Raw genomic sequence first — 22,279 nt, 5'->3', positions numbered from 1 at the left:
CTTTATCTGAAACCAAGATCAAGCTATCCCACTCCCTATCATCCTGGTGTGCTCCATGTGCCTATCCAATAACCGCTTAAATGTTCCTCAAGTGTCTGACTCCACTATCACTGCAGGCAGTCCATTCCACACCCCAACCACTCTCTGCGTAAAGAACCTACCTCTGATATCCTTCCTATATCTCCCACCATGAACCCTATAGTTATGCCCCCTTGTAATAGCTCCATCCACCCGAGGATATAGTCTTTGAACGTTCACTCTATCTATCCCCTTCATCATTTTATAAACCTCTATTAAGTCTCCCCTCAGCCTCCTCCGCTCCAGAGAGAACAGCCCTAGCTCCCTCAACCTTTCCTCATAAGACCTACCCTCCAAACCAGGCAGCATCCTGGTAAATCTCCTCTGCACTCTTTCCAGCACTTCCACATCCTTCTTATGGTGAGGTGACCAGAACTGCACACAATATTCCAAATGTGGTCTCACCAAGGTCCTGTACAGTTGCAGCATAACCCCACGGCTCTTAAACTCCAACCCCCTGTTAATAAAAGCTAACACACTATAGGCCTTCTTCACAGCTCTATCCACTTGAGTGGCAACCTTTAGAGATCTGTGGATATGGACCCCAAGATCTCTCTGTTCCTCCACAGTCTTCAGAACCCTACCTTTGACCCTGTAATCCACATTTAAATTAGTCCGACCAAAATGAATCATAGAACCATAGAACCATAGAAAATTACAGCTCAGAAACAGGCCTTTTGGCCCTTCTTGTCTGTGCCGAACCATTTTATGCCTAGTCCCACTGACCTGCACTTGGACCATATCCCTCCACACCCCTCTCATCCATGAACCTGTCCAAGTTTTTCTTAAATGTTAAAAGTGACCCCGCATTTACCACTTTATCCGGCAGCTCATTCCACACTCCCACCACTCTCTGCGTGAAGAAGCCCCCCCCTAATATTCCCTTTAAACTTTTCTCCTTTCACCCTTAACCCATGCCCTCTGGTTTTTTTCTCCCCTAGCCTCAGCGGAAAAAGCCTGCGGAATCACCTCACATTTATCAGGGTTAAACTCCATTTGCCATTTTTCAGCCCAGCTTTGCATCCTATCTATGTCTCTTTGCAGCCTACAACAGCCCTCCACCTCATCCACTACTCCACCAATCTTGGTGTCATCAGCAAATTTACTGATCCACCCTTCAGCCCCCTCCTCTAAGTCATTAATAAAAATCACAAAGAGCAGAGGACCAAGCACTGATCCCTGTGGCACTCTGCTAGCAACCTGCCTCCAGTCCGAAAATTTTCCATCCACCACCACCCTCTGTCTTCGATCAGATAGCCAGTTACCTATCCAATCGGCCAACTTTCCCTCTATCCCACACCTCCTTACTTTCATCATAAGCCGACCATGGGGTTCCTTATCAAACGCCTTACTAAAATCCATGTATATGACATCAACTGCCCTACCTTCATCAACACACTTAGTTACCTCCTCAAAAAATTCTATCAAATTTGTGAGGCACGACTTGTCCTTCACGAATCCGTGCTAACTATCCCGGATTAATCCGCATCTTTCTAAATGGTCGTAAATCCCATCCCTAAGGACCTTTTCCATCAATTTACCAACCACCGAAGTAAGACTAACCGGTCTATAATTACCAGGGTCATTTCTATTCCCTTTCTTAAACAGAGCAACAACATTCGCCACTCTCCAGTCCTCTGGCACCATCCCCGTGGACAGTGAGGACCCAAAGATCAAAGCCAAAGGCCCTGCAATCTCATCCCTTGCCTCCCAAAGAATCCTAGGATATATTTCATCAGGCCCAGGGGACTTATCGACCTTCAGTTCATTCAAACCTGCCAGGACATCCTCCCTCCGAACATCTATTTCCTCCAGCCTATTAGCCTGTAACACCTTCTCTTGCTCAAAAACATGGCTCCTCTCCTTGGTGAACACTGAAGAAAAGTATTCATTCATCACCTCGCCTATTTCTACTGACTCCAGTCGAGATAGGCGAGGGGGAAGCTTTTCACACAGAGGGTGGTGGGCGAGTGGAATCGGCTGCCGTCAGTGGTGGTGGAGGCAAACTCAATAGGGTCTTTTAAGAGACTCCTGGATGAGTACATAGGACTTAATAGGATGGAGGGTTATAGGTAGGCCTAAAAGGTACGGATATTTTCGGCACAACTTGTGGGGCCAAAGGGCCTGTTTTGTGCTGGAGTTTTCTATGTTTCTATGTTAACTCACCTCTCCCTTGCTTGTGGTCCTCCTGCCGACTTTTTTTTTGGTTAGAGGAGGAGGGAGGGAAGGAAACACTGAAGTCGTGTTTGGGGCTAAACCGTCCCCTCACAGCAGCTCCTCCACAAACCACCTTCTGGTCACAGTGACTGCACTTATGCAAATGTGAACTGCAACCGCCAATCACCTTCACCAGTAAGTTAGTTTTATACGCACAATGACGCTCAGCTCCGCCCTCCGACTGCTCCCTGCAGACTAGGTGCTATCTAACCCCTTCTTGCAAACATACAATGTTTTGCCTTCACCTATTACTTGTGGCTGACTTGGGTGAAGAAATAGAAAAGGTACATCACTTCAGCCCGCGCTGCTGTACCGGACATGACACCAGATTAAAACCATCTCTTCTGCCTGTCCTTCACCAGGTTGACACCTCAGTTTGAGGTCTGCCTGGTGCTGCTCCTGGCATTGCTCTCCTGCTCTGCTGAACCAGGGTTGATCCCTGGCTTGTTGGGAATGGTTGAGTGAGGGATTTGCCAGGAAGTGAGATTCTGGGACAGAGGGAATGCTGCAATGACCAGGAGCAGAATTCCTCACTGATATTAACCTGGGGAAACTGAGGACCAATGAACAAGGCAGCTGCAATGGAGTACGCAGTCTGATTGGTCTGACCAATGATTACCAATGGTTACCGTGATTGGTAACCAATGGGATTGGAACTTGCTGTCTGATGCTGTGCTTCGTTCCACAGGAACACTGCGTGTACCAGGGTCGTGTGAGAGGTTACCAGGGGTCATGGCTGGCACTCAGCCTCTGTTCCGGTCTCAGGTAAGATCCCAAGCTGGGGATTGTTAGGGTCACGCTGGAACCCTGAGGGCAGAGGGCAGCCAGTCACGTGCCTGATTATTGGTGCATTGGGCCTGCTTTAAATATCAAATCTCATTGGATGGAAAATCCAAAATCCTTCAGTCGAGGGCTTGGTTTTGTTTGGGACTGTTTGGAGGCTCAAGGATCAGTGCCAGGAGTTTTTGTCATTGGGGTTGGTGGTCCAGGTGAGGTCAGGGGGCAGGTTGAGGTCAGGGTGTGGGCAGCCAGGGGCAGTGGGTAGGGCAGGGTCAGAGGTCAGTACGAGGGTCAAGGATGATGATGGAATATCAGGGGGTCAGTGCCCGAGGCGGCACGGTAGCGCAGTGGTGAGCACTGCTGCTTCACAGCTCCAGGGTCCCGGGTTCGATTCCCGGCTCGGGTCACTGTCTGTGTGGAGTTTGCACATTCTCCTCGTGTCTGCGTGGGTTTCCTCCGGGTGCTCCGGTTTCCTCCCACAGTCCAAAGATGTGCGGGTTAGGTTGATTGGCCAAGTTAAAAATTGCCCCTGAGATGCGTAGGTTAGAGAGATTAGCGGGTAAATATGTGGGGGTAGGGCCTGGGTGGGATTGTGGTCGGTGCAGACTCGATGGGCTGAATGGCCTCCTTCTGCACTGTAGGGTTTCTATGATTTCTATGAAAGGTTAGGGGGTCAATTCTGCTTCAAGGGTCAGTGGTCAGGTCCTGGGTGTAGATTGGGTTTTGGGTTTGAACAGGGGATTGGCTCCGAGAGACATTGCAGAGGAGTTCAGAGGTTGCTATTGGTCTCTTGATGGTGGGTTTTATATGTCCAAGGTGCTATATAAATGCTGAGATCCTCCGAATATTTGTGACGGATTTACATGTGATGCTGAGGAACACAAGGCAATGGGCCAGTGCTGCAAATGGGATTAGAATGGTTGGCTGGTTTGTCTTTGACCAGCACAGTCGCAATGGGCCGAAGGGTCTGTTCCGTGTGGGTGGGTCCGTGTGGGTGGGTCAGTGTGGGTGGGTCAGTCGGTGTGGGTCAGTCGATGTGGGTCAGTCGGTGTGGGTCAGTCAGTGTGGGTCAGTGTGGATCAGTCGGTGTGGGTCAGTCAGTGTGGGTCAGTCAGTGTGGGTCAGTCGGTGTGGTTCAGTCGGTGTGGGTCAGTCGGTGTGGGTCAGTCGGTGTGGGTCAGTCGGTGTGGGTCAGTCGGTGTGGGTCAGTCGGTGTGGGTCAGTGTGGGTCAGTCGGTGTGGGCCAGTCGGTGTGGGTCAGTCGGTGTGGGTCAGTTGGTGTGGGTCAGTCGGTGTGGGTCAGTCGGTGTGGGTCAGTGTGGGTCAGTAGGTGTGGGTTAGACGGTGTGGGTCAGTGTAGGTCAGTCAGTGTGGGTCAGTCGGTGTGGGTTAGACGGTGTGGGTCAGTCGGTGTGGGTCAGTCGGTGTGGGTCAGTCGGTGTGGGTCAGTCGGTGTGGGTTAGACGGTGTGGGTCAGTCGGTGTGGGTCAGTCAGTGTGGGTCAGTGTGGGTCAGTCGGGGTGGGTCAGTCGGTGTGGGTCAGTGTGGGTCAGTCGGTGTGGGTCAGTCAGTGTGGGTTAGACGGTGTGGGTCAGTCAGTGTGGGTCAGTCGGTGTGGGTCAGTCGGTGTGGGTCAGTCGGTGTGGGTCAGTGTGGGTCAGTCGGTGTGGGTCAGTCGGTGTGGGTCAGTCGGTGTGGGTCAGTGTGGGTCAGTCGGTGTGGGTCAGTTGGTGTGGGTCAGTCAGTGTGGGTCAGTCGGTGTGGGTCAGAGTGGGTCAGTCGGTGTGGGTCAGTGTGGGTCAGTCAGTGTGGGTCAGTCGGTGTGGGTCAGTCGGTGTGGGTCAGTCGGTGTGGGTCAGTCAGTGTGGGTCAGTCAGTGTGGGTCAGTCGGTGTGGGTCAGTCGGTGTGGGTCAGTCGGTGTGGGTCAGTCGGTGTGGGTCAGTGTGGGTCAGTCGGTGTGGGTCAGTGGGTGTGGGTCAGTCAGTGTGGGTCAGTCGGTGTGGGTCAGTCGGTGTGGGTCAGTCGGTGTGGGTCAGTGTGGGTCAGTCGGTGTGGGTCAGTGGGTGTGGGTCAGTCAGTGTGGGTCAGTGTGGGTCAATCGGTGTGGGTCAGTCGGTGTGGGTCAGTCAGTGTGGGTCAGTCGGTGTGGGTCAGAGTGGGTCAGTCGATGTGGGTAAGTCTGGGTCAGTCAGTGTGGGTCAGTCGGTGTGGGTCAGTCGGTGTGGGTCAGTCGGTGTGGGTCAGACGGTGTGGGTCAGTCGGTGTGGATCAGTCAGTGTGGGTCAGTCGGTGTGGGTCAGTCAGTGTGGGTCAGTCGGTGTGGGTCATTCGGTGTGGGTCAGTCGGTGAAGATCAGTCGGTGTGGGTCAGTCGGTGTGGGTCAGTGTGGGTCAGTCAGTGCGGGTCAATTGGTGTGGGTCAGTCAGTGTGGGTCAGTGTGGGTCAGTGGGTGTGGGACAGTCGGTGTGGGTCAGTGTGGGTCAGTCAGTGTGGGTCAGTCGGTGTGGGTCAGTGTGGGTCAGTCGGTGTGGGTCAGTCGGTGTGGGTCAGTCGGTGTGGGTCATTGTGGGTCAGTCGGTGTGGGTCAGTCGGTGTGGGCCAGTCGGTGTGGGTCAGTCGGTGTGGGTCAGTCAGTGTGGGTCATTGTGGGTCAGTCAGTGTGGGTCAGTCGGTGTGGTTCAGTCGGTGTGGGTCAGTCGGTGTGGGTCAGTCGGTGTGGGTCAGTCGGTGTGGGTCAGTCGGTGTGGGTCAGTCAGTGTGGGTCAGTCGGTGTGGGTCAGTGTGGGTCAGTCGGTGTGGGTCAGTCAGTGTGGGTCAGTCGGTGTGGGTCAGTGTGGGTCAGTGTGGGTCAGTCAGTGTGGGTCAGTGTGGGTCAGGCGGTGTGGGTCAGTCGGTGTGGGTCAGTCGGTGTGGGTCAGTCGGTGTGGGTCACTGTGGGTCAGTCGGTGTGGGTCATTCAGTGTGGGTCAGTGTGGGTCAGTCGGTGTGGGTCAGTCGGTGTGGATCAGTCGGTGTGGGTCAGTCGGTGTGGGTCAGTGTGGGTCAGTCGGTGTGTGTCTGACGGTGTGGGTCAGTCGGTGTGTGACAGTGTGGGTCAGTCAGTGTGGGTCAGTGTGGGTCAGTCGGTGTGGGTCAGTCGGTGTGGGTCACTCGGTGTGGGTCAGTCGGTGTGGGTCAGTCGGTGTGGGTCCGTCGGTGTGGGTCAGTCGGTGTGGGTCAGTCAGTGTGGGTCAGTCGGTGTGGGTCAGTCGGTGTGGGTCAGTCGGTGTGGGTCAGTCGGTGTGGGTCAGTCAGTGTGGGTCAGTCGGTGTGGGCCAGTCGGTGTGGGTCAGTCGGTGTGGGCCAGTCGGTGTGGGTCAGTCGGTGTGGGTCAGTCGGTGTGGGTCAGTCGGTGTGGGTCAGCGTGGGTCAGTCGGTGCGGGTCAGTCGGTGTGGGTCAGTGTGGGTCAGTCGATGTGGGCCAGTCGGAGTGGGTCAGTCAGTGTGGGTCAGTCAGTGTGGGTCAGTCGGTGTGGGTCAGTCGGTGTGGGTCAGTGTGGGTCAGTCTGTGTGGGTCAGTCGGTGTGGGTCAGTCGGCGTGGGTCAGTGTGGGTCAGTCGGTGTGGGTCAGTCGGTGCGGGTCAGTCGGTGTGGGTCAGTCAGTGTGGGTCAGTCGGTGTGGGTCAGTCGGTGTGGGTCAGTGTGGGTCAGTCGGTGCGGGTCAGTCGGTGTGGGTCAGTGTGGGTCAGTCGGTGTGGGTCAGTCGGTGTGGGTCAGTCGGTGTGGGTCAGTCGGTGCGGGTCAGTCAGTGTGGGTCAGTCAGTGTGGGTCAGTCGGTGTGGGTCAGTGTGGGTCAGTCGGTGTGGGTCAGTCGGTGTGGGTCAGTCAGTGTGGGTCAGTCGGTGTGGGTCAGTGGGTGTGGGTCAGTCGGTGTGGGTCAGTGGGTGTGGGACAGTGGGTGTGGGTCAGTGGGTGTGGGTCAGTCGGTGTGGGTCAGTCGGTGTGGGTCAGTGTGGGTCAGTCGGTGTGGGTCAGTGGGTGTGGGTCAGTGGGTGTGGGTCAGTGTGGGTCAGTCAGTGTGGGTCCGTCGGTGTGGGTCAGTGTGGGTCAGTCAGTGTGGGTCAGTCGGTGTGGGTCAGTCGATGTGGGTCATTCGGTGTGGGTCAGTGCGGGTCAGTCGGTGTGGGTCAGTCGGTGTGGGCCAGTCGGTGTGGTTCAGTCGGTGTGGGTCAGTCGGTGTGGGTCAGTGGGTGTGGGTCAGTGGGTGTGGGTCAGTCGGTGTGGGACAGTCGGTGTGGGTCAGTCAGTGTAGGTCAGTGTGGGTCAGTCGGTGTGGGTCAGTCGGTGTGGGTCAGTGTGGGTCAGTCGGTGTGGGTCAGTCAGTGTGGTTCAGTGTGGGTCAGTCGGTGTGGGTCAGTCGGTGTGGGTCAGTGTGGGTCAGTCGGTGTGGGTCAGTCAGTGTGGGTTAGACGGTGTGGGTCAGTCAGTGTGGGTCAGTCGGTGTGGGTCTGTCGGTGTGGGTCAGTCTGTGTGGGTCAGTCGGTGTGGGTCAGTGTGGGTCAGTCGGTGTGGGTCAGTCGGTGTGGGTCAGTCGGTGTGGGTCAGTCGGTGTGGGTCAGTGTGGGTCAATCGGTGTGGGTCAGTCGGTGTGGGTCAGTCAGTGTGGGTCAGTCGGTGTGGGTCAGAGTGGGTCAGTCGGTGTGGGTCAGTGTGGGTCAGTCAGTGTGGGTCAGTCGGTGTGGGTCAGTCGGTGTGGGTCAGTCGGTGTGGGTCAGACGGTGTGGGTCAGTCGGTGTGGATCAGTCAGTGTGGGTCAGTCGGTGTGGGTCAGTCGGTGTGGGTCAGTTGGTGTGGGTCAGTAGGTGTGGGTCAGTCAGTGTGGGTCAGTCAGTGTGGGTCAGTCAGTGTGGGTCAGTCAGTGTGGTTCAGTCGGTGTGGGTCAGTCAGTGTGGGTCAGTCGGTGTGGGTCAGACGGTGTGGGTCAGACGGTGTGGGTCAGTCGGTGTGGGTCAGTCGGTGTGGGTCAGTCGTTGTGGGTCAGTCGGTGTGGGTCAGTCGGTGTGGGTCAGTCGGTGTGGGTCAGTGTGGTTCAGTCGGTGTGGGTCTGTCGGTGTGGGTCAGTCGGTGTGGGTCAGTCGGTGTGGGTCATTCGGGGTGGGTCAGTGTGGGTCAGTCGGTGTGGGTCAGTGGGTGTGGGTCAGTGTGGGTCAGTCGGGGTGGGTCAGTGTAGGTCAGTCAGTGTGGGTCAGTTGGTGTGGGTCAGTCAGTGTGGGTCAGTCGGTGTGGGTCAGTCGGTGTGGGTCAGTCGGTGTGGGTCAGTCAGTGTGGGTCAGTCGGTGTGGGTCAGTTGGTGTTGGTCAGTCGGTGTGGGTCACTCGGTGTGGGTCACTCGGTGTGGGTCAGCCGGTGTGGGTCACACGGTGTGGGTCAGTGTGGGTCAGTCGGTGTGTGTCAGTCGGTGTGGGTCAGTCGGTGTGGGTCAGTCAGTGTGGGACAGTCGGTGTGGGTCAGTCAGTGTGGGTCAGTCAGTGTGGGTCAGTCAGTGTGGGTCAGTCGGTGTGGGTCAGTCAGTGTGGGTCAGTCGGTGTGGGTCAGTCAGTGTGGGTCAGTCGGTGTGGGTCAGTCAGTGTGGGTCAGTCGGTGTGGGTCAGTGTGGGTCAGTCGGTGTGGGTCAGTCGGTGTGGGTCAGTCGGTGTGGGTCAGTCAGTGTGGGTCAGTCAGTGTGGGTCAGTCGGTGTGGGTCAGTCAGTGTGGGTCAGTCGGTGTGGGTCAGTGTGGGTCAGTCGGTGTGGGTCAGTCGGTGTGGGTCAGTCGGTGTGGGTCAGTCAGTGTGGGTCAGTCAGTGTGGGTCAGTCGGTGTGGGTCAGTCAGTGTGGGTCAGTCGGTGTGGGTCAGTCGGTGTGGGTCAGTCGGTGTGGGTCAGTCGGTGTGGGTCAGTCGGTGTGGGTCAGTGTGGGTCAGTCTGTGTGGGTCAGTCGGTGTGGGTCATTCGGTGTGGGTCGGTCGGTGAAGATCAGTCGGTGTGGGTCAGTCGGTGTGGGTCAGTGTGGGTCAGTCAGTGCGGGTCAATTGGTGTGGGTTAGTCAGTGTGGGTCAGTGTGGGTCAGTGGGTGTGGGTCAGTGGGTGTGGGTCAGTCGGTGTGGGTCAGTGTGGGTCAGTCAGTGTGGGTCAGTCGGTGTGGGTCAGTCAGTGTGGGTCAGTCGGTGTGGGTCAGTCGGTGTGGGTCAGTCGGTGTGGGTCAGTGCGGGTCAGTCGGTGTGGGTCAGTCGGTGTGGGCCAGTCGGTGTGGGTCAGTCGGTGTGGGTCAGTCGGTGTGGGTCAGTCGGTGTGGGTCAGTCGGTGTAGGTCAGTCTTTGTGGGTCAGTGTGGGTCAGTCAGTGAGGGTCAGTCGGTGTGGGTCAGTGTGGGTCAGTCAGTGTGGGTCAGTGTTGGTCAGTCGGTGTGGGTCAGTGTGGGTCAGTCAGTGTGGGTCAGTGTGAGTCAGTCGGCGTGGGTCAGTCGTTGTGGGTCAGTCGGTGTGGGTCGTTCTGTGTGGGTCAGTGTGGGTCAGTCGGTGTGGGTCAGTCGGTGTGGGTCAGTCGGTGTGGGTCATTGTGGGTCAGTCAGTGTGGGTCAGTCAGTGTGGGTCAGTGTGGGTCTGTCGGTGTGGGTCAGTCAGTGTGGGTCAGTCGGTGTGGGTCAGTCAGTGTGGGTCAGTCAGTGTGGGTCAGTCAGTGTGGGTCAGTGTGGGTCAGTCGGTGTGGGTCAGTCAGTGTGGGTCAGTCAGTGTGGGTCAGTCGGTGTGGGTCAGTCAGTGTGGGTCAGTCGGTGTGGGTCAGTCGGTGTGGGTCAGTGTGGGTCAGTCGGTGTGGGTCAGTCAGTGTTGGTCAGTGTGGGTCAGTCGGTGTGGGTCAGTCGGTGTGGGTCAGTCGGTGTGGGCCAGTCGGTGTGGGTCAGTCGGTGTGGGTCAGTCGGTGTGGCTCAGTGTGGGTCAGTCGGTGTGGGTCGGTGTGGGTCAGTCGGTGTGGGTCAGTCGGTGTGGGTCAGTCGGTGTGGGTCAGTGTGGGTCAGTCGGTGTGGGTCAGTGTGGGTCAGTCGGTGTGGGTCAGTCGGTGTGGGTCAGTGTGGGCCAGTCGGTGTGGGTCAGTCAGTGTGGGTCAGTCGGTGTGGGTCAGTGTGGGTCAGTCGGTGTGGGCCAGTCGGTGTGGGTCAGTCGGTGTGGGTCAGTCGGTGTGGGTCAGTCGGTGTGGGTCAGTGTGGGTCAGTCGGTGTGGGTCAGTCGGTGTGTGTCAGTCGGTGTGGGTCAGTCGGTGTGGGTCAGTCAGTGTGGGTCAGTGTGGGTCAGTCGGTGTTGGTCAGTGTGGGTCAGTCGGTGTGGGTCGGTGTGGGTCAGTGTGGGTCAGTCGGTGCGGGTCAGTCGGTGTGGGTCAGTCAGTGTGGGTCAGTCAGTGTGGGTCAGTCAGTGTGGGTCAGTGTGGGTCAGTCGGTGTGGGTCAGTCAGTGTGGGTCAGTCAGTGTGGGTCAGTCGGTGTGGGTCAGTCAGTGTGGGTCAGTCGGTGTGGGTCAGTCGGTGTGGGTCAGTGTGGGTCAGTCGGTGTGGGTCAGCCAGTGTTGGTCAGTGTGGGTCAGTCGGTGTGGGTCAGTCGGTGTGGGTCAGTCGGTGTGGGCCAGTCGGTGTGGGTCAGTCGGTGTGGGTCAGTCGGTGTGGCTCAGTGTGGGTCAGTCGGTGTGGGTCGGTGTGGGTCAGTCGGTGTGGGTCAGTCGGTGTGGGTCAGTCGGTGTGGGTCAGTGTGGATCAGTCGGTGTGGGTCAGTCGGTGTGTGTCAGTCGGTGTGGGTCAGTCGGTGTGGGTCAGTGTGGGTCAGTCGGTGTGGGTCAGTCGGTGTGTGTCAGTCGGTGTGGGTCAGTCGGTGTGGGTCAGTCAGTGTGGGTCAGTGTGGGTCAGTCGGTGTTGGTCAGTGTGGGTCAGTCGGTGTGGGTCGGTGTGGGTCAGTGTGGGTCAGTCGGTGTGGGTCAGTCAGTGTGGGTCAGTCGGTGAGGGTCAGTGTGGGTCAGTCGGTGTGGGTCAGTCAGTGTGGGTCAGTCGGTGTGGGTCAGTCAGTGTGGGTCAGTCAGTGTGGGTCAGTCAGTGTGGGTCAGTGTGTGTCAGTCGGTGTGGGTCAGTCGGTGCGGGTCAGTCGGTGCGGGTCAGTCGGTGTGGGTCAGTGTGGGTCAGTCGGTGTGGGTCAGTCAGTGTGGGTCAGTCAGTGTGGGTCAGTCAGTGTGGGTCAGTCGGTGTGGGTCAGTCAGTGTGGGTCAGTCGGTGTGGGTCAGCCAGTGTGGGTCGGTGTGGGTCACTCAGTTTGTGTCAGTCGCTGTGGGTCAGTCGGTGTGGGTCAGTGTGGGTCAGTCGGTGTGGGTCAGTGTGGGTCACTCGGTGTGGGTCACTCGGTGTGGGTCACTCGGTGTGGGTCAGTGTGGGTCAGTCGGTGTGGGTCAGTCGGTGTGGGTCAGTCGGTGTGGGTCAGTCGGTGTGGGTCAGTCTGTGTGGGTCAGTCGGTGTGGGTCATTCGGTGTGGCTCAGTCGGTGAAGATCAGTCGGTGTGGGTCAGTCGGTGTGGGTCAGTGTGGGTCAGTCAGTGCGGGTCAATTGGTGTGGGTTAGTCAGTGTGGGTCAGTGTGGGTCAGTGGGTGTGGGTCAGTGGGTGTGGGTCAGTCGGTGTGGGTCAGTGTGGGTCAGTCAGTGTGGGTCAGTCGGTGTGGGTCAGTGTGGGTCAGTCAGTGTGGGTCAGTCGGTGTGGGTCAGTCGGTGTGGGTCAGTCGGTGTGGGTCAGTGCGGGTCAGTCGGTGTGGGTCAGTCGGTGTGGGCCAGTCGGTGTGGTTCAGTCGGTGTGTGTCAGTCGGTGTGGGTCAGTCGGTGTGGGTCAGTCGGTGTGGGTCAGTCGGTGTGGGTCAGTCGGTGTGGGTCAGTCGGTGTGGGTCAGTCGGTGTGGGTCAGTCGGTGTGGGTCAGTCGGTGTAGGTCAGTCTTTGTGGGTCAGTGTGGGTCAGTCAGTGAGGGTCAGTCGGTGTGGGTCAGTGTGGGTCAGTCAGTGTGGGTCAGTGTTGGTCAGTCGGTGTGGGTCAGTGTGGGTCAGTCAGTGTGGGTCAGTGTGGGTCAGTCGGTGTGGGTCAGTCGTTGTGGGTCAGTCGGTGTGGGTCGTTCGGTGTGGGTCAGTGTGGGTCAGTCGGTGTGGGTCAGTCGGTGTGGGTCAGTCGGTGTGGGTCATTGTGGGTCAGTCAGTGTGGGTCAGTCAGTGTGGGTCAGTGTGGGTCTGTCGGTGTGGGTCAGTCAGTGTGGGTCAGTCGGTGTGGGTCAGTCAGTGTGGGTCAGTCAGTGTGGGTCAGTCAGTGTGGGTCAGTGTGGGTCAGTCGGTGTGGGTCAGTCAGTGTGGGTCAGTCAGTGTGGGTCAGTCGGTGTGGGTCAGTCAGTGTGGGTCAGTCGGTGTGGGTCAGTCGGTGTGGGTCAGTGTGGGTCAGTCGGTGTGGGTCAGTCAGTGTTGGTCAGTGTGGGTCAGTCGGTGTGGGTCAGTCGGTGTGGGTCAGTCGGTGTGGGCCAGTCGGTGTGGGTCAGTCGGTGTGGGTCAGTCGGTGTGGCTCAGTGTGGGTCAGTCGGTGTGGGTCGGTGTGGGTCAGTCGGTGTGGGTCAGTCGGTGTGGGTCAGTCGGTGTGGGTCAGTGTGGGTCAGTCGGTGTGGGTCAGTGTGGGTCAGTCGGTGTGGGTCAGTCGGTGTGGGTCAGTGTGGGCCAGTCGGTGTGGGTCAGTCAGTGTGGGTCAGTCGGTGTGGGTCAGTGTGGGTCAGTCGGTGTGGGCCAGTCGGTGTGGGTCAGTCGGTGTGGGTCAGTCGGTGTGGGTCAGTGTGGGTCAGTCGGTGTGGGTCAGTCGGTGTGTGTCAGTCGGTGTGGGTCAGTCGGTGTGGGTCAGTCAGTGTGGGTCAGTGTGGGTCAGTCAGTGTTGGTCAGTGTGGGTCAGTCGGTGTGGGTCGGTGTGGGTCAGTGTGGGTCAGTCGGTGCGGGTCAGTCGGTGTGGGTCAGTGTGGGTCAGACGGTGTGGGTCAGTCGGTGTGGGTCAGTCAGTGTGGGTCAGTCGGTGTGGGTCAGTCAGTGTGGGTCAGTCGGTGAGGGTCAGTGTGGGTCAGTCGGTGTGGGTCAGTCAGTGTGGGTCAGTCGGTGTGGGTCAGTGTGGGTCAGTCAGTGTGGGTCAGTCAGTGTGGGTCAGTGTGTGTCAGTCGGTGTGGGTCAGTCGGTGCGGGTCAGTCGGTGCGGGTCAGTCGGTGTGGGTCAGTGTGGGTCAGTCGGTGTGGGTCAGTCAGTGTGGGTCAGTCAGTGTGGGTCAGTCAGTGTGGCTCAGTCGGTGTGGGTCAGTCAGTGTGGGTCAGTCAGTGTGGGTCAGTCGGTGTGGGTCAGTGTGGGTCAGTCGGTGTGGGTCTGTCAGTGTGGGTCAGTCGGTGTGGGTCAGACGGTGTGGGTCAGACGGTGTGGGTCAGCCGGTGTGGGTCAGTCAGTGTGGGTCAGTCAGTGTGGGTCAGTCAGTGTGGGTCACTCGGTGTGGTCAGTGTGGGTCAGTCGGTGTGGGTCAGTCAGTGTGGGTCAGTCAGTGTGGGTCAGTCGGTGTGTGTCAGTCGTTGTGGGTCAGTGTGGGTCAGTCGGTGTGGGTCAGTCGGTGTGGGTCAGTCGGTGTGGGTCAGTCGGTGTGGGTCAGTCGGTGTGGGTCAGTCGGTGTGGGTCAGTGTGGGTCAGTCGGTGTGGGTCAGTCAGTGTGGGTCAGTCGGTGTGGGTCAGTCGGTGTGGGTCAGTCGGTGTGGGTCAGTCGGTGTGGGTCAGTGTGGGTCAGTCGGTGTGGGTCAGTCGGTGTGGGTCAGTGTGGGTCAGTCGGTGTGGGTCAGTCGGTGTGGGTCAGTCGGTGTGGGTCAGTGTGGGTCAGTCGGTGTGGGTCAGTCAGTGTGGGTCAGTCGGTGTGGGTCAGTCAGTGTGGGTCAGTGTGGGTCAGTCGGTGTGGGTCAGTCGGTGTGGGTCAGTCGGTGTGGGTCAGTGTGGGTCAGTCGGTGTGGGTCAGTCAGTGTGGGTCAGTGTGGGTCAGTCAGTGTGGGTCAGTCGGTGTGGGTCAGTCGGTGTGGGCTTGTCGGTGTGGGTCAGTCGGTGTGGGTCAGTGTGGGTCAGTCGGTGTGGGTCAGTGTGGGTCAGTCGGTGTGGGTCAGTCTGTGTGGGTCAGTGTGGGCCAGTCGGTGTGTGTCAGTCAGTGTGGGTCAGTCGGTGTGGGTCAGTGTGGGTCAGTCGGTGTGGGCCAGTCGGTGTGGGTCAGTCGGTGCGGGTCAGTCAATGTGGGTCAGTGTGGGTCAGTCGGTGTGGGTCAGTCGGTGTGGGTCAGTGTGGGTCAGTCGGTGTGGGTCAGTCGGTGTGGGTCAGTCGGTGTAGGTCAGTCGGTGTGGGTCAGTCAGTGTGGGTCAGTGTGTCAGTCGGTGTGGGTCAGTGTGGGTCAGTCGGTGTGGGTCGGTGTGGGTCAGTGTGGGTCAGTCGGTGCGGGTCAGTCGGCGTGGGTCAGTGTGGGTCAGTCGGTGTGGGTCAGTTGGTGTGGGTCAGTCGGTGTGGGTCAGTCAGTGTGGGTCAGTCAGTGTGGGTCACTCAGTGTGGCTCAGTCGGTGTGGGTCAGTCGGTGTGGGTCAGTCAGTGTGGGTCAGTCAGTGTGGGCCAGTCGGTGTGGGTCAGTGTGGGTCAGTCAGTGTGGGTCAGTCAGTGTGGGTCAGTCAGTGTGGGCCAGTCGGTGTGGGTCAGTCAGTGTGGGTCAGTCAGTGTGGGTCAGTCGGTGTGGGTCAGTCGGTGTGGGTCAGTCAGTGTGGGTCAGTCAGTGTGGGTCAGTCGGTGTGGGTCATTCAGTGTGGGTCAGTCGGTGAGGGTCAGTGTGGGTCAGTCGGTGTGGGTCAGTCAGTGTGGGTCAGTCGGTGTGGGTCAGTCAGTGTGGGTCAGTCGGTGTGGGTCAGTCGGTGTGGGTCAGTCGGTGTGGGTCAGTGTGGGTCAGTCAGTGTGGGTCAGTCAGTGTTGTTCAGTGTGGGTCAGTCGGTGTGGGTCAGTCGGTGCGGGTCAGTCGGTGCAGGTCAGTCGGTGTGGGTCAGTGTGGGTCAGTCGGTGTGGGTCAGTGTGGGTCAGTCGGTGTGGGTCAGTCGGTGTGGGTCAGTCAGTGTGGGTCAGTCGGTGTGGCTCAGTCGGTGTGGGTCAGTCAGTGTGGGTCAGTCAGTGTGGGTCAGTCGGTGTGGGTCAGTGTGGGTCAGTCGGTGTGGGTCAGTCGGTGTGGGTCAGTCGGTGTGGGTCAGTCGGTGTGGGTCAGTCAGTGTGGGTCAGTCAGTGTTGGTCAGTCGGTGTGGGTCAGTCAGTGTGGGTCAGTCTGTGTGGGTCACTCGGTGTGGTCAGTGTGGGTCAGTCGGTGTGGGTCAGTCGGTGTGGGTCAGTCGGTGTGGGTCAGTCGGTGTGGGTCAGTCGGTGTGGGTCAGTCGGTGTGGGTCAGTCAGTGTGGGTCAGTGTGGGTCAGTCGGTGTGGGTCAGTCAGTGTGGGTCAGTCTGGGTCAGTGGGTGTGGGTCAGTCGGTGTGGGTCAGTCGGTGTGGGTCAGTCGGTGTGGGTCAGTGCGGGTCAGTCGGTGTGGGTCAGTGTGGGTCAGTCGGTGTGGGTCGGTCGGTGTGTGTCAGTCAGTGTGGGTCAGTCGGTGTGTGTCATTCGGTGTGGGTCAGTCGATGTGGGTCGGTCGGTGTGTGTCAGTCGGTGTGGGTCAGTGTGGGTCAGTGGGTGTGTGTCAGTCGGTGTGGGTCAGTCGGTGTGGGTCAGTCGGTGTGGGTCAGTCGGTGTGGGTCAGTGTGGGTCAGTCAGTGTGGGTCAGTGTGGGTCAGTCGGTGTGGGTCAGTGTGGGTCAGTCGGTGTGGGTCAGTCGGTGTGGGTCAGTCGATGTGGGTCAGTCGGTGTGGGTCAGTCGGTGTGGGTGTGTCGGTGTAGGTCAGTCGGTGTGGGTCAGTCAGTGTTGGTCAGTCGGTGTGGGTCAGTCGGTGTGGGTCAGTCGGTGTGGGTCAGTCGGTGTGGGTCAGTGTGGGTCAGTCGGTGTGGGTCAGTCGGTGTGGGTCAGTCTGTGTGGGTCAGTTGGTGTGGGTCAGTGTGGGTCAGTGGGTGTGGGTCAGTGGGTGTGGGTCAGTCGGTGTGGGTCAGTCGGTGTAGGTCAGTCGGTGTGTGTCAGTGTGGGTCAGTGGGTGTGGGTCAGTGGGTGTGGGTCAGTGTGGGTCAGTGGGTGTGGGTCAGTGGGTGTGGGTCAGTCGGTGTGGGTCAGTCGGTGTGGGTCAGTCGGTGTGGGTCAGTCGGTGTGGGTCTGTGTGGGTCAGTGGGTGTGGGGCAGTCGGTGTGGGTCAGTCGGTGTGGGTCAGTCGGTGTTGGTCAGTGTGGGTCAGTGGGTGTGGGTCAGTGGGTGTGGGTCAGTCGGTGTGGGTCAGTGGGTGTGGGTCAGTGGGTGTGGGTCAGTCGGTGTGGGTCAGTCGGTGTGGGTCAGTCGGTGTGGGTCAGTCGGTGTGGGTTAGTCGGTTTGGTCAGTGTGGGTCAGTGGGTGTGGGTCAGTCGGTGTGGGTCAGTCGGTGTGGGTCAGTCGGTGTGTGTCAGTCGGTGTGGGTCAGTGTGGGTCAGTCGGTGTGGGTCAGTCGGTGTGTGTCAGTCGGTGTGGGTCAGTGTGGGTCAGTCAGTGTGGGTCAGTCAGTGTGGGTCAGTCGGTGTGGGTCAGTCGGTGTGGGTCAGTCGGTGTCGGTCAGTCGGAGTCAGTGGGGGTCGGTACCGATCGGCGGGGGTCAGTGGGGGGTCAGTGGGGGTCAGTGGGGGTCGGTACGGATCGGCGGGGGTCAGTGGGAGTCAGTGGGAGTCAGTGGGGGTCGGTACGGATCGGTGGGGGTCAGTGGGAGTCAGTGGGGGTCGGAACGGATCGGCGGGGGTCAGTGGGAGTCAGTGGGGGTCGGTGCGGATCGGCGGGGGTCGTTGGGGTCGGTGGGGGGTCAGTGGGGGTCAGTGGGGGTCAGTGGGGGACGGTACGGATCGGCGGGGGTCAGTGGGGGTCAGTGCGAGTCAGTGGGGGTCGGTACGGATCGGCGGGGGTCGGTGGGGGTCGGTGGGGGGTCAGTGGGGGTCAGTGGGTGTTGGTACGGATCGGCGGGGGTCAGTGGGGGGTTAGTGGGGGTCGTTGGGGGTCGGCGGGGGTCAGTGGGGGTCGGTGGGGGTCAGTGGGGGTTAGTGGGGGTTGGTACGGATCGGCGGGGGTCAGTGGGGGGTCAGTGGGGGTCGGTACGGATCGGCGGGGTTCAGTGGGGGGTCAGTGGGGGTCGGTACGGATCGGCGGGGGTCAGTGGGGGTTGGTACGGATCGGCGGGGGTCAGTGGGGGTCAGTGGGAGTCAGTGGGGGTTGGTACGGATCGGCGGGGCTCAGTGGGAGTCAGTGGGGGGTCAGTGGGGGTCGGTACGGATCGGCGGGGGTCAGTGGGAGTCAGTGGGGGGTCAGTGGGGGTCGGTACGGATCGGCGGGGGTCAGTGGCGGTCGGTGGGGGTCAGTGGTGGTCGGTGGGGGGTCGGTACAGATCAGCGGGGGTCGGTGGGAGTCAGTGGGGGTTGGTACGGATCGGCGGGGGTCAGTGGGAGTCAGTGGGGGGTCAGTGGGGGTCAGTGGGGGTCGGTACGGATCGGCGGGGGTCAGTGGGAGTCAGTGGGGGGTCAGTGGGGGTCGGTACGGATCGGCGGGGGTCAGAGGGAGTCAGTGGGGGTCGGTACGGATCGGCGGGGGTCAGTGGGGGTCAGTGGGGGTCGGTGGGGGTCAGTGGGGGTCGGTGGGGGGTCGGTACAGATGGGCGGGGGTCAGTGGGAGTCAGTGGGGGTTGGTACGGATCGGCGGGGGTCAGTGGGAGTCAGTGGGGGGTCAGTGGGGGTCAGTGGGGGTCGGTACGGATCGGCGGGGGTCAGTGGGAGTCAGTGGGGGGTCAGTACGGATCGGCGGGGGTCAGTGGGAGTCAGTGGGGGTCGGTACGGATCGGCGGGGGTCAGTGGGGGTCAGTGGGGGTCGGTGGGGGTCAGTGGGGGTCGGTGGGGGGTCGGTACAGATCGGCGGGGGTCAGTGGCGGTCAGTGGGGGGTCAGTGGGAGTCGGCCGGTCAGTTTTTGACGTTTCTTTCGGTTTTTTCCAGCGGTGTTGTCGTTTTGGACACCAATAACAGTTACTATTTACAGCCAATCACAGACAGCGGCAACCAGCATCACATCCTCTATAGGACAGATCATCTACCAATCAGGACAGGTACCTGTGGTCAGCAGGTCAACAGCCAATCAAAGATCAGCATAACTGAGGGGTTTTCTTCATCAACGTCACAGGGTAAGAGCAGCGTCATCGAGAGAGCTGATTGGACCAGAGACCGGGAGATGGTGGGGTGAGGGTTATGGGGTCGGTGAGGTGTCGGCGAGGGGTCAGTGAGGGGTCGGCGAGGGGTCCGTGAGGGGTCGGCGAGGGGTCGGTAAGGGGTCAGTGAGGGTTATGGAGTTGGCGAGGGGTCGGCGAGGGGTCAGTGAGGGTTATGGAGTTGGTGAGGGGTCGGCGAGGGGTCAGTGAGGGTTATGGAGTTGGTGAGGGGTCGGCAAGGGGTCGGCGAGGGGTCAGTGAGTGGTCAGTGAGGGGTCGGCGAGGGGTCGGCGAGGGGTCGGCGAGGGTTATGGAGTTGGTGAGGGGTCGGCGAGGGGTCGGCAAGGGGTCGGCGAGGGGTCAGTGAGGGTTATGGAGTTGGTGAGGGGTCGGCGAGGGGTCGGCGAGGGGTCGGCGAGGGGTCGGCGAGGGGTCAGTGAGGGTTATGGAGTTGGTGAGGGGTCGGCGAGGGGTCGGCAAGGGGTCGGCGAGGGGTCGGCGAGGGGTCGGCGAGGGGTCGGCGAGGGGTCGGCGAGGGTTATGTTTTGGTCTCAATCTCATTTTGATTGCTGCAGGTGCGTCGTGACTCCTCGGAACATCGAAAATACGTCGAACTTTACATGGTGGCTGACAACAGACAGGTCGGAGCGCGAGGGGGTCGGGGAGCGTGAAGGGGTCGGGGCTGCGTGAGGGGGTCGGGGAACGTGAGGGGGTCGGGGAAGGCGACGGGGTCGGGGAGCACGAGGGGGTCGGGGAGCGTGAGGGGGTCGGGGCTGCGCGAGGGGGTCGGGGAACGTGAGGGGGTCGGGGAGGGCGACGGGGTCGGGGAGCACGAGGGGGTCGGGGAGCGTGAAGGGGTCGGGGCTGCGCGAGGGGGTCGGGGAACGTGAGGGGGTCGGGGAGGGCGACGGGGTCGGGGAGCACGAGGGGGTCGGGGAGCACGAGGGGGTCGGGGAGCGTGAGGGGGTCGGGGCTGCGCGAGGGGGTCGGAGAACGTGAGGGGGTCAGGGCTGCGCGAGGGGGTCGGGGAGCGCGAGGGGGTCGGGGAGGGCGACGGGGTCGGGGAGCACGAGGGGGTCGGGGAGCACGAGGGGGTCGGGGAGCGTGAGGGGATTGGGGCTGCGCGAGGGGGTCGGAGAACGTGAGGGGGTCAGGGCTGCGCGAGGGGGTCGGGGAGCGTGAGGGAGTCGGGGAGGGCGACGGGGTCGGGGAGCACGAGGGGGTCGGGGCTGCGCGAGCGGGTCGAGGAGAGTGAGGGGGTCGGGGAGTGCGACGGGGTCGGGGAGCACGAGGGGGTCGGGGAGGGCGACGGGGTCGGGGAGCACGAGGGGGTCGGGGCTGCGCGAGCGGGTCGAGGAGCGTGAGAGGGTCGGGGAGTGCGAGGGGGTCGGGGAGGGCGACGGGGTCGGGGAGCGCGAGGGGGTCGGGGAGGGCAACGGGGTCGGGGAGCACGAGGGAGTCGGGGAGCGCCAGGGGGTCGGGGAGCGTGAGGGGGTCAGGGAGCGTGAGGGGGTCGGGGAGCGCGAGGGGGTCAGGGCTGCGCGAGGGTGTTGCGGAGCGCGAGGGGATCGGGGATCGAGAGGAGGTCGGGGGAGAGCGAGGAGGTCGTGGCTGCGCGAGGGGGTCGGGGGGCGCGAGGGGGTCGGGGGCGTGACGGGGTCGGGGGGCGTGAGGGTGTCGGGGATCGAGAGGAGGTCGGGGGGCGCGTGGGGGTCGGGTATCGAGAGGAGTTCGGGGGGCGCGTGGGGGTCGGGTATCGAGAGGAGGTCGGGGTGCGCGAGGGAGTCGGGTATCGAGAGGACGTCGGGGGCGCGTGGGGGTCGGGTATCGAGAGGAGGTCGGGGGCACGTGGGGGTCGGGTATCGAGAGGAGGTCGGGGGCACGTGGGGGTCGGGTATCGAGAGGAGGTCGGGGGCGCGTGGGGGTCGGGTATCGAGAGGAGGTCGGGGGCGCGTGGGGTCGGGTATCGAGAGGAGGTCGGGGGCGCGTGGGGGTCGGGGATCGAGAGGAGGTCGGGGGCGCGTGGGGGTCGGGTATCGAGAGGAGGTCGGGGGCGCGTGGGGGTCGGGGATCGAGAGGAGGTCGGGGGCGCGTGGGGGTCGGGGATCGAGAGGAGGTCAGGGGCGCGTGGGGTCGGGTATCGAGAGGAGGTCGGGGCTGCGCGAGGGGATCGGGGGGGCGCGAGTGGTCGGGGCGCGAGTGGGTCAGGGGCGCGAGTGGGTCAGGGGGCGCGAGGGGGTTGGGGAGCCCGAGGAGGTCGGGGGGCGCGAGTGGGTCGGGGGGCACGAGTGGGTCGGGGGTGCAAGTGGGTCAGGGGGCGCGAGTGGGTCGGGGGTGCGAGGGGGTCGGGGAGCGCGAGGGGATCGGGGGGGCGCGAGTGGGTCGGGGGCGCGAGGGGGTTGGGGAGCGCGAGGGGGTTGAGGGGCGCGAGAAGGTCGGGGGCGCGAGGGTGTTGGGAAGCACGAGGGGGGTCAGGGATCGCGAAGGGGTCCTGGATAGCGAGGGAGTCAGGGAGCGTCAAGGGGGATGTGGGGCACGGGTGGGGGTCGTCGAGCGCGCCGGGTTCGGGGAGCGCGAGGGGGGTCGGGGATTGTGACGGGATCGGGGAACGTGAGATGGGCGGGGGGCACAAAGCGGGGGGTTGGGCCACGGTAGGGGGGTCGTGGGGCGCAGGGGCGTCGGGGAGCGCGAGGGGGTCGGGGAGCGCGAGACGGGCGGGGGGCACAAGGGGGGGTTGGGCTACGGGACGGGGTCGTGGAGTGCAGGAGGGTCGGGGAGCACGGGGGGGGGGGGGTGTCGGGGGGCGCGGGGTGGTCGGGAGTGCGACCACTCTGTCCATGCCTCTCATAATCTTGTAGACTTCTATCAGGTCTCCCCTCAACCTCCGTCGCTCCAGTGAGAACAAACCAAGTTTCTCCAAACTCTCCTCATAGCTAATGCCCTCCATACCAGGCAACATCCTGGTAAATCTTTTCTGTACCCTCTCCAAAGCCTCCACATCCTTCTGGTAGTGTGGCAACCAGAATTGAACACTATATTCCAAGTGCGGCCTAACTAAGGTTCTACAAAGCGTCAACATGTCTTGCCAATTTCTAAACTCAATGTCCTGGCCGGTGAAGACAAGCATGCCGTATGCCTTCTTGACTACCTTCTCCACCAGCATTGCCACTTTCAGTGACCTGTGTACCTGTACACCCAGATCCCTCTGCCTATCAATACTCTGAAGGGTTCTGCCATTTACTGTATATTTCCTATCTGTATTAGACCTTCCAAAATGCATTCTACAGCCCTCTACAACCATTCTCTGTCTTCTGTCAAGAACAGTAAGAAGTTTAACAACACCAGGTTAAAGTCCAACAGGTTTATTTGGTAGCAAAAGCCACACAAGCTTTCGGAGCTGCAAGCCCCTTCTTCAGGTGAGTGGGAATTCTGTTCACAAACAGAGCATATAAAGACACAGACTCAATTTACATGAATAATGGTTGGAATGCGAATACTTACAACTAATCAAGTCTTTAAGAAACAAAACAATGTGAGTGGAGAGAGCATCAAGACAGGCTAAAAAGATGTGTATTGTCTCCAGACAAGACAGCCAGTGAAACTCTGTGGGGGTTACAAATAGTGTGACATGAACCCAACATCCCGGTTTAGGCCGTCCTCATGTGTGCGGAACTTGGCTATCAGTTTCTGCTCAGCGACTCTGCGCCGTCATGTGTCGCGAAGGCCGCCTTGGAGAACGCTTACCCGAATATCAGAGGCCGAATGCCCGTGACCGCTGAAGTGCCCCCCAACAGGAAGAGAACAGTCTTGCCTGGTGATTGTCGAGCGGTGTT

The 22,279-nt window shown here is 60.8% G+C and overlaps 1 protein-coding gene across 1 annotated transcript in view; it reads left to right on the top strand.

Moving 5' to 3' along the window:
- LOC144505674 (disintegrin and metalloproteinase domain-containing protein 33-like) overlaps positions 1–19,087 on the top strand; it is a 178,135-nt gene extending 159,048 nt beyond the window's left edge. The window contains exons 5-7 of the mRNA XM_078231835.1: positions 2,984–3,060; positions 18,238–18,422; positions 19,022–19,087. Of these exons, the coding sequence (XP_078087961.1) occupies positions 2,984–3,060; positions 18,238–18,422; positions 19,022–19,032 (273 nt within the window). The 3' untranslated portion in view covers positions 19,033–19,087. The remainder of the gene's footprint in view (positions 1–2,983; positions 3,061–18,237; positions 18,423–19,021) is intronic.
- The last annotated feature ends 3,192 nt before the right edge of the window (positions 19,088–22,279 follow it).

Source organism: Mustelus asterias, chromosome 1 (assembly GCF_964213995.1).
Source record: "Mustelus asterias chromosome 1, sMusAst1.hap1.1, whole genome shotgun sequence".
NCBI classification, from domain to species: Eukaryota; Metazoa; Chordata; class Chondrichthyes; order Carcharhiniformes; family Triakidae; genus Mustelus; species Mustelus asterias.
The sequence above is the reverse complement of the archived record's forward strand: the minus strand, read 5'-3'. Positions and strand labels throughout refer to the sequence as shown.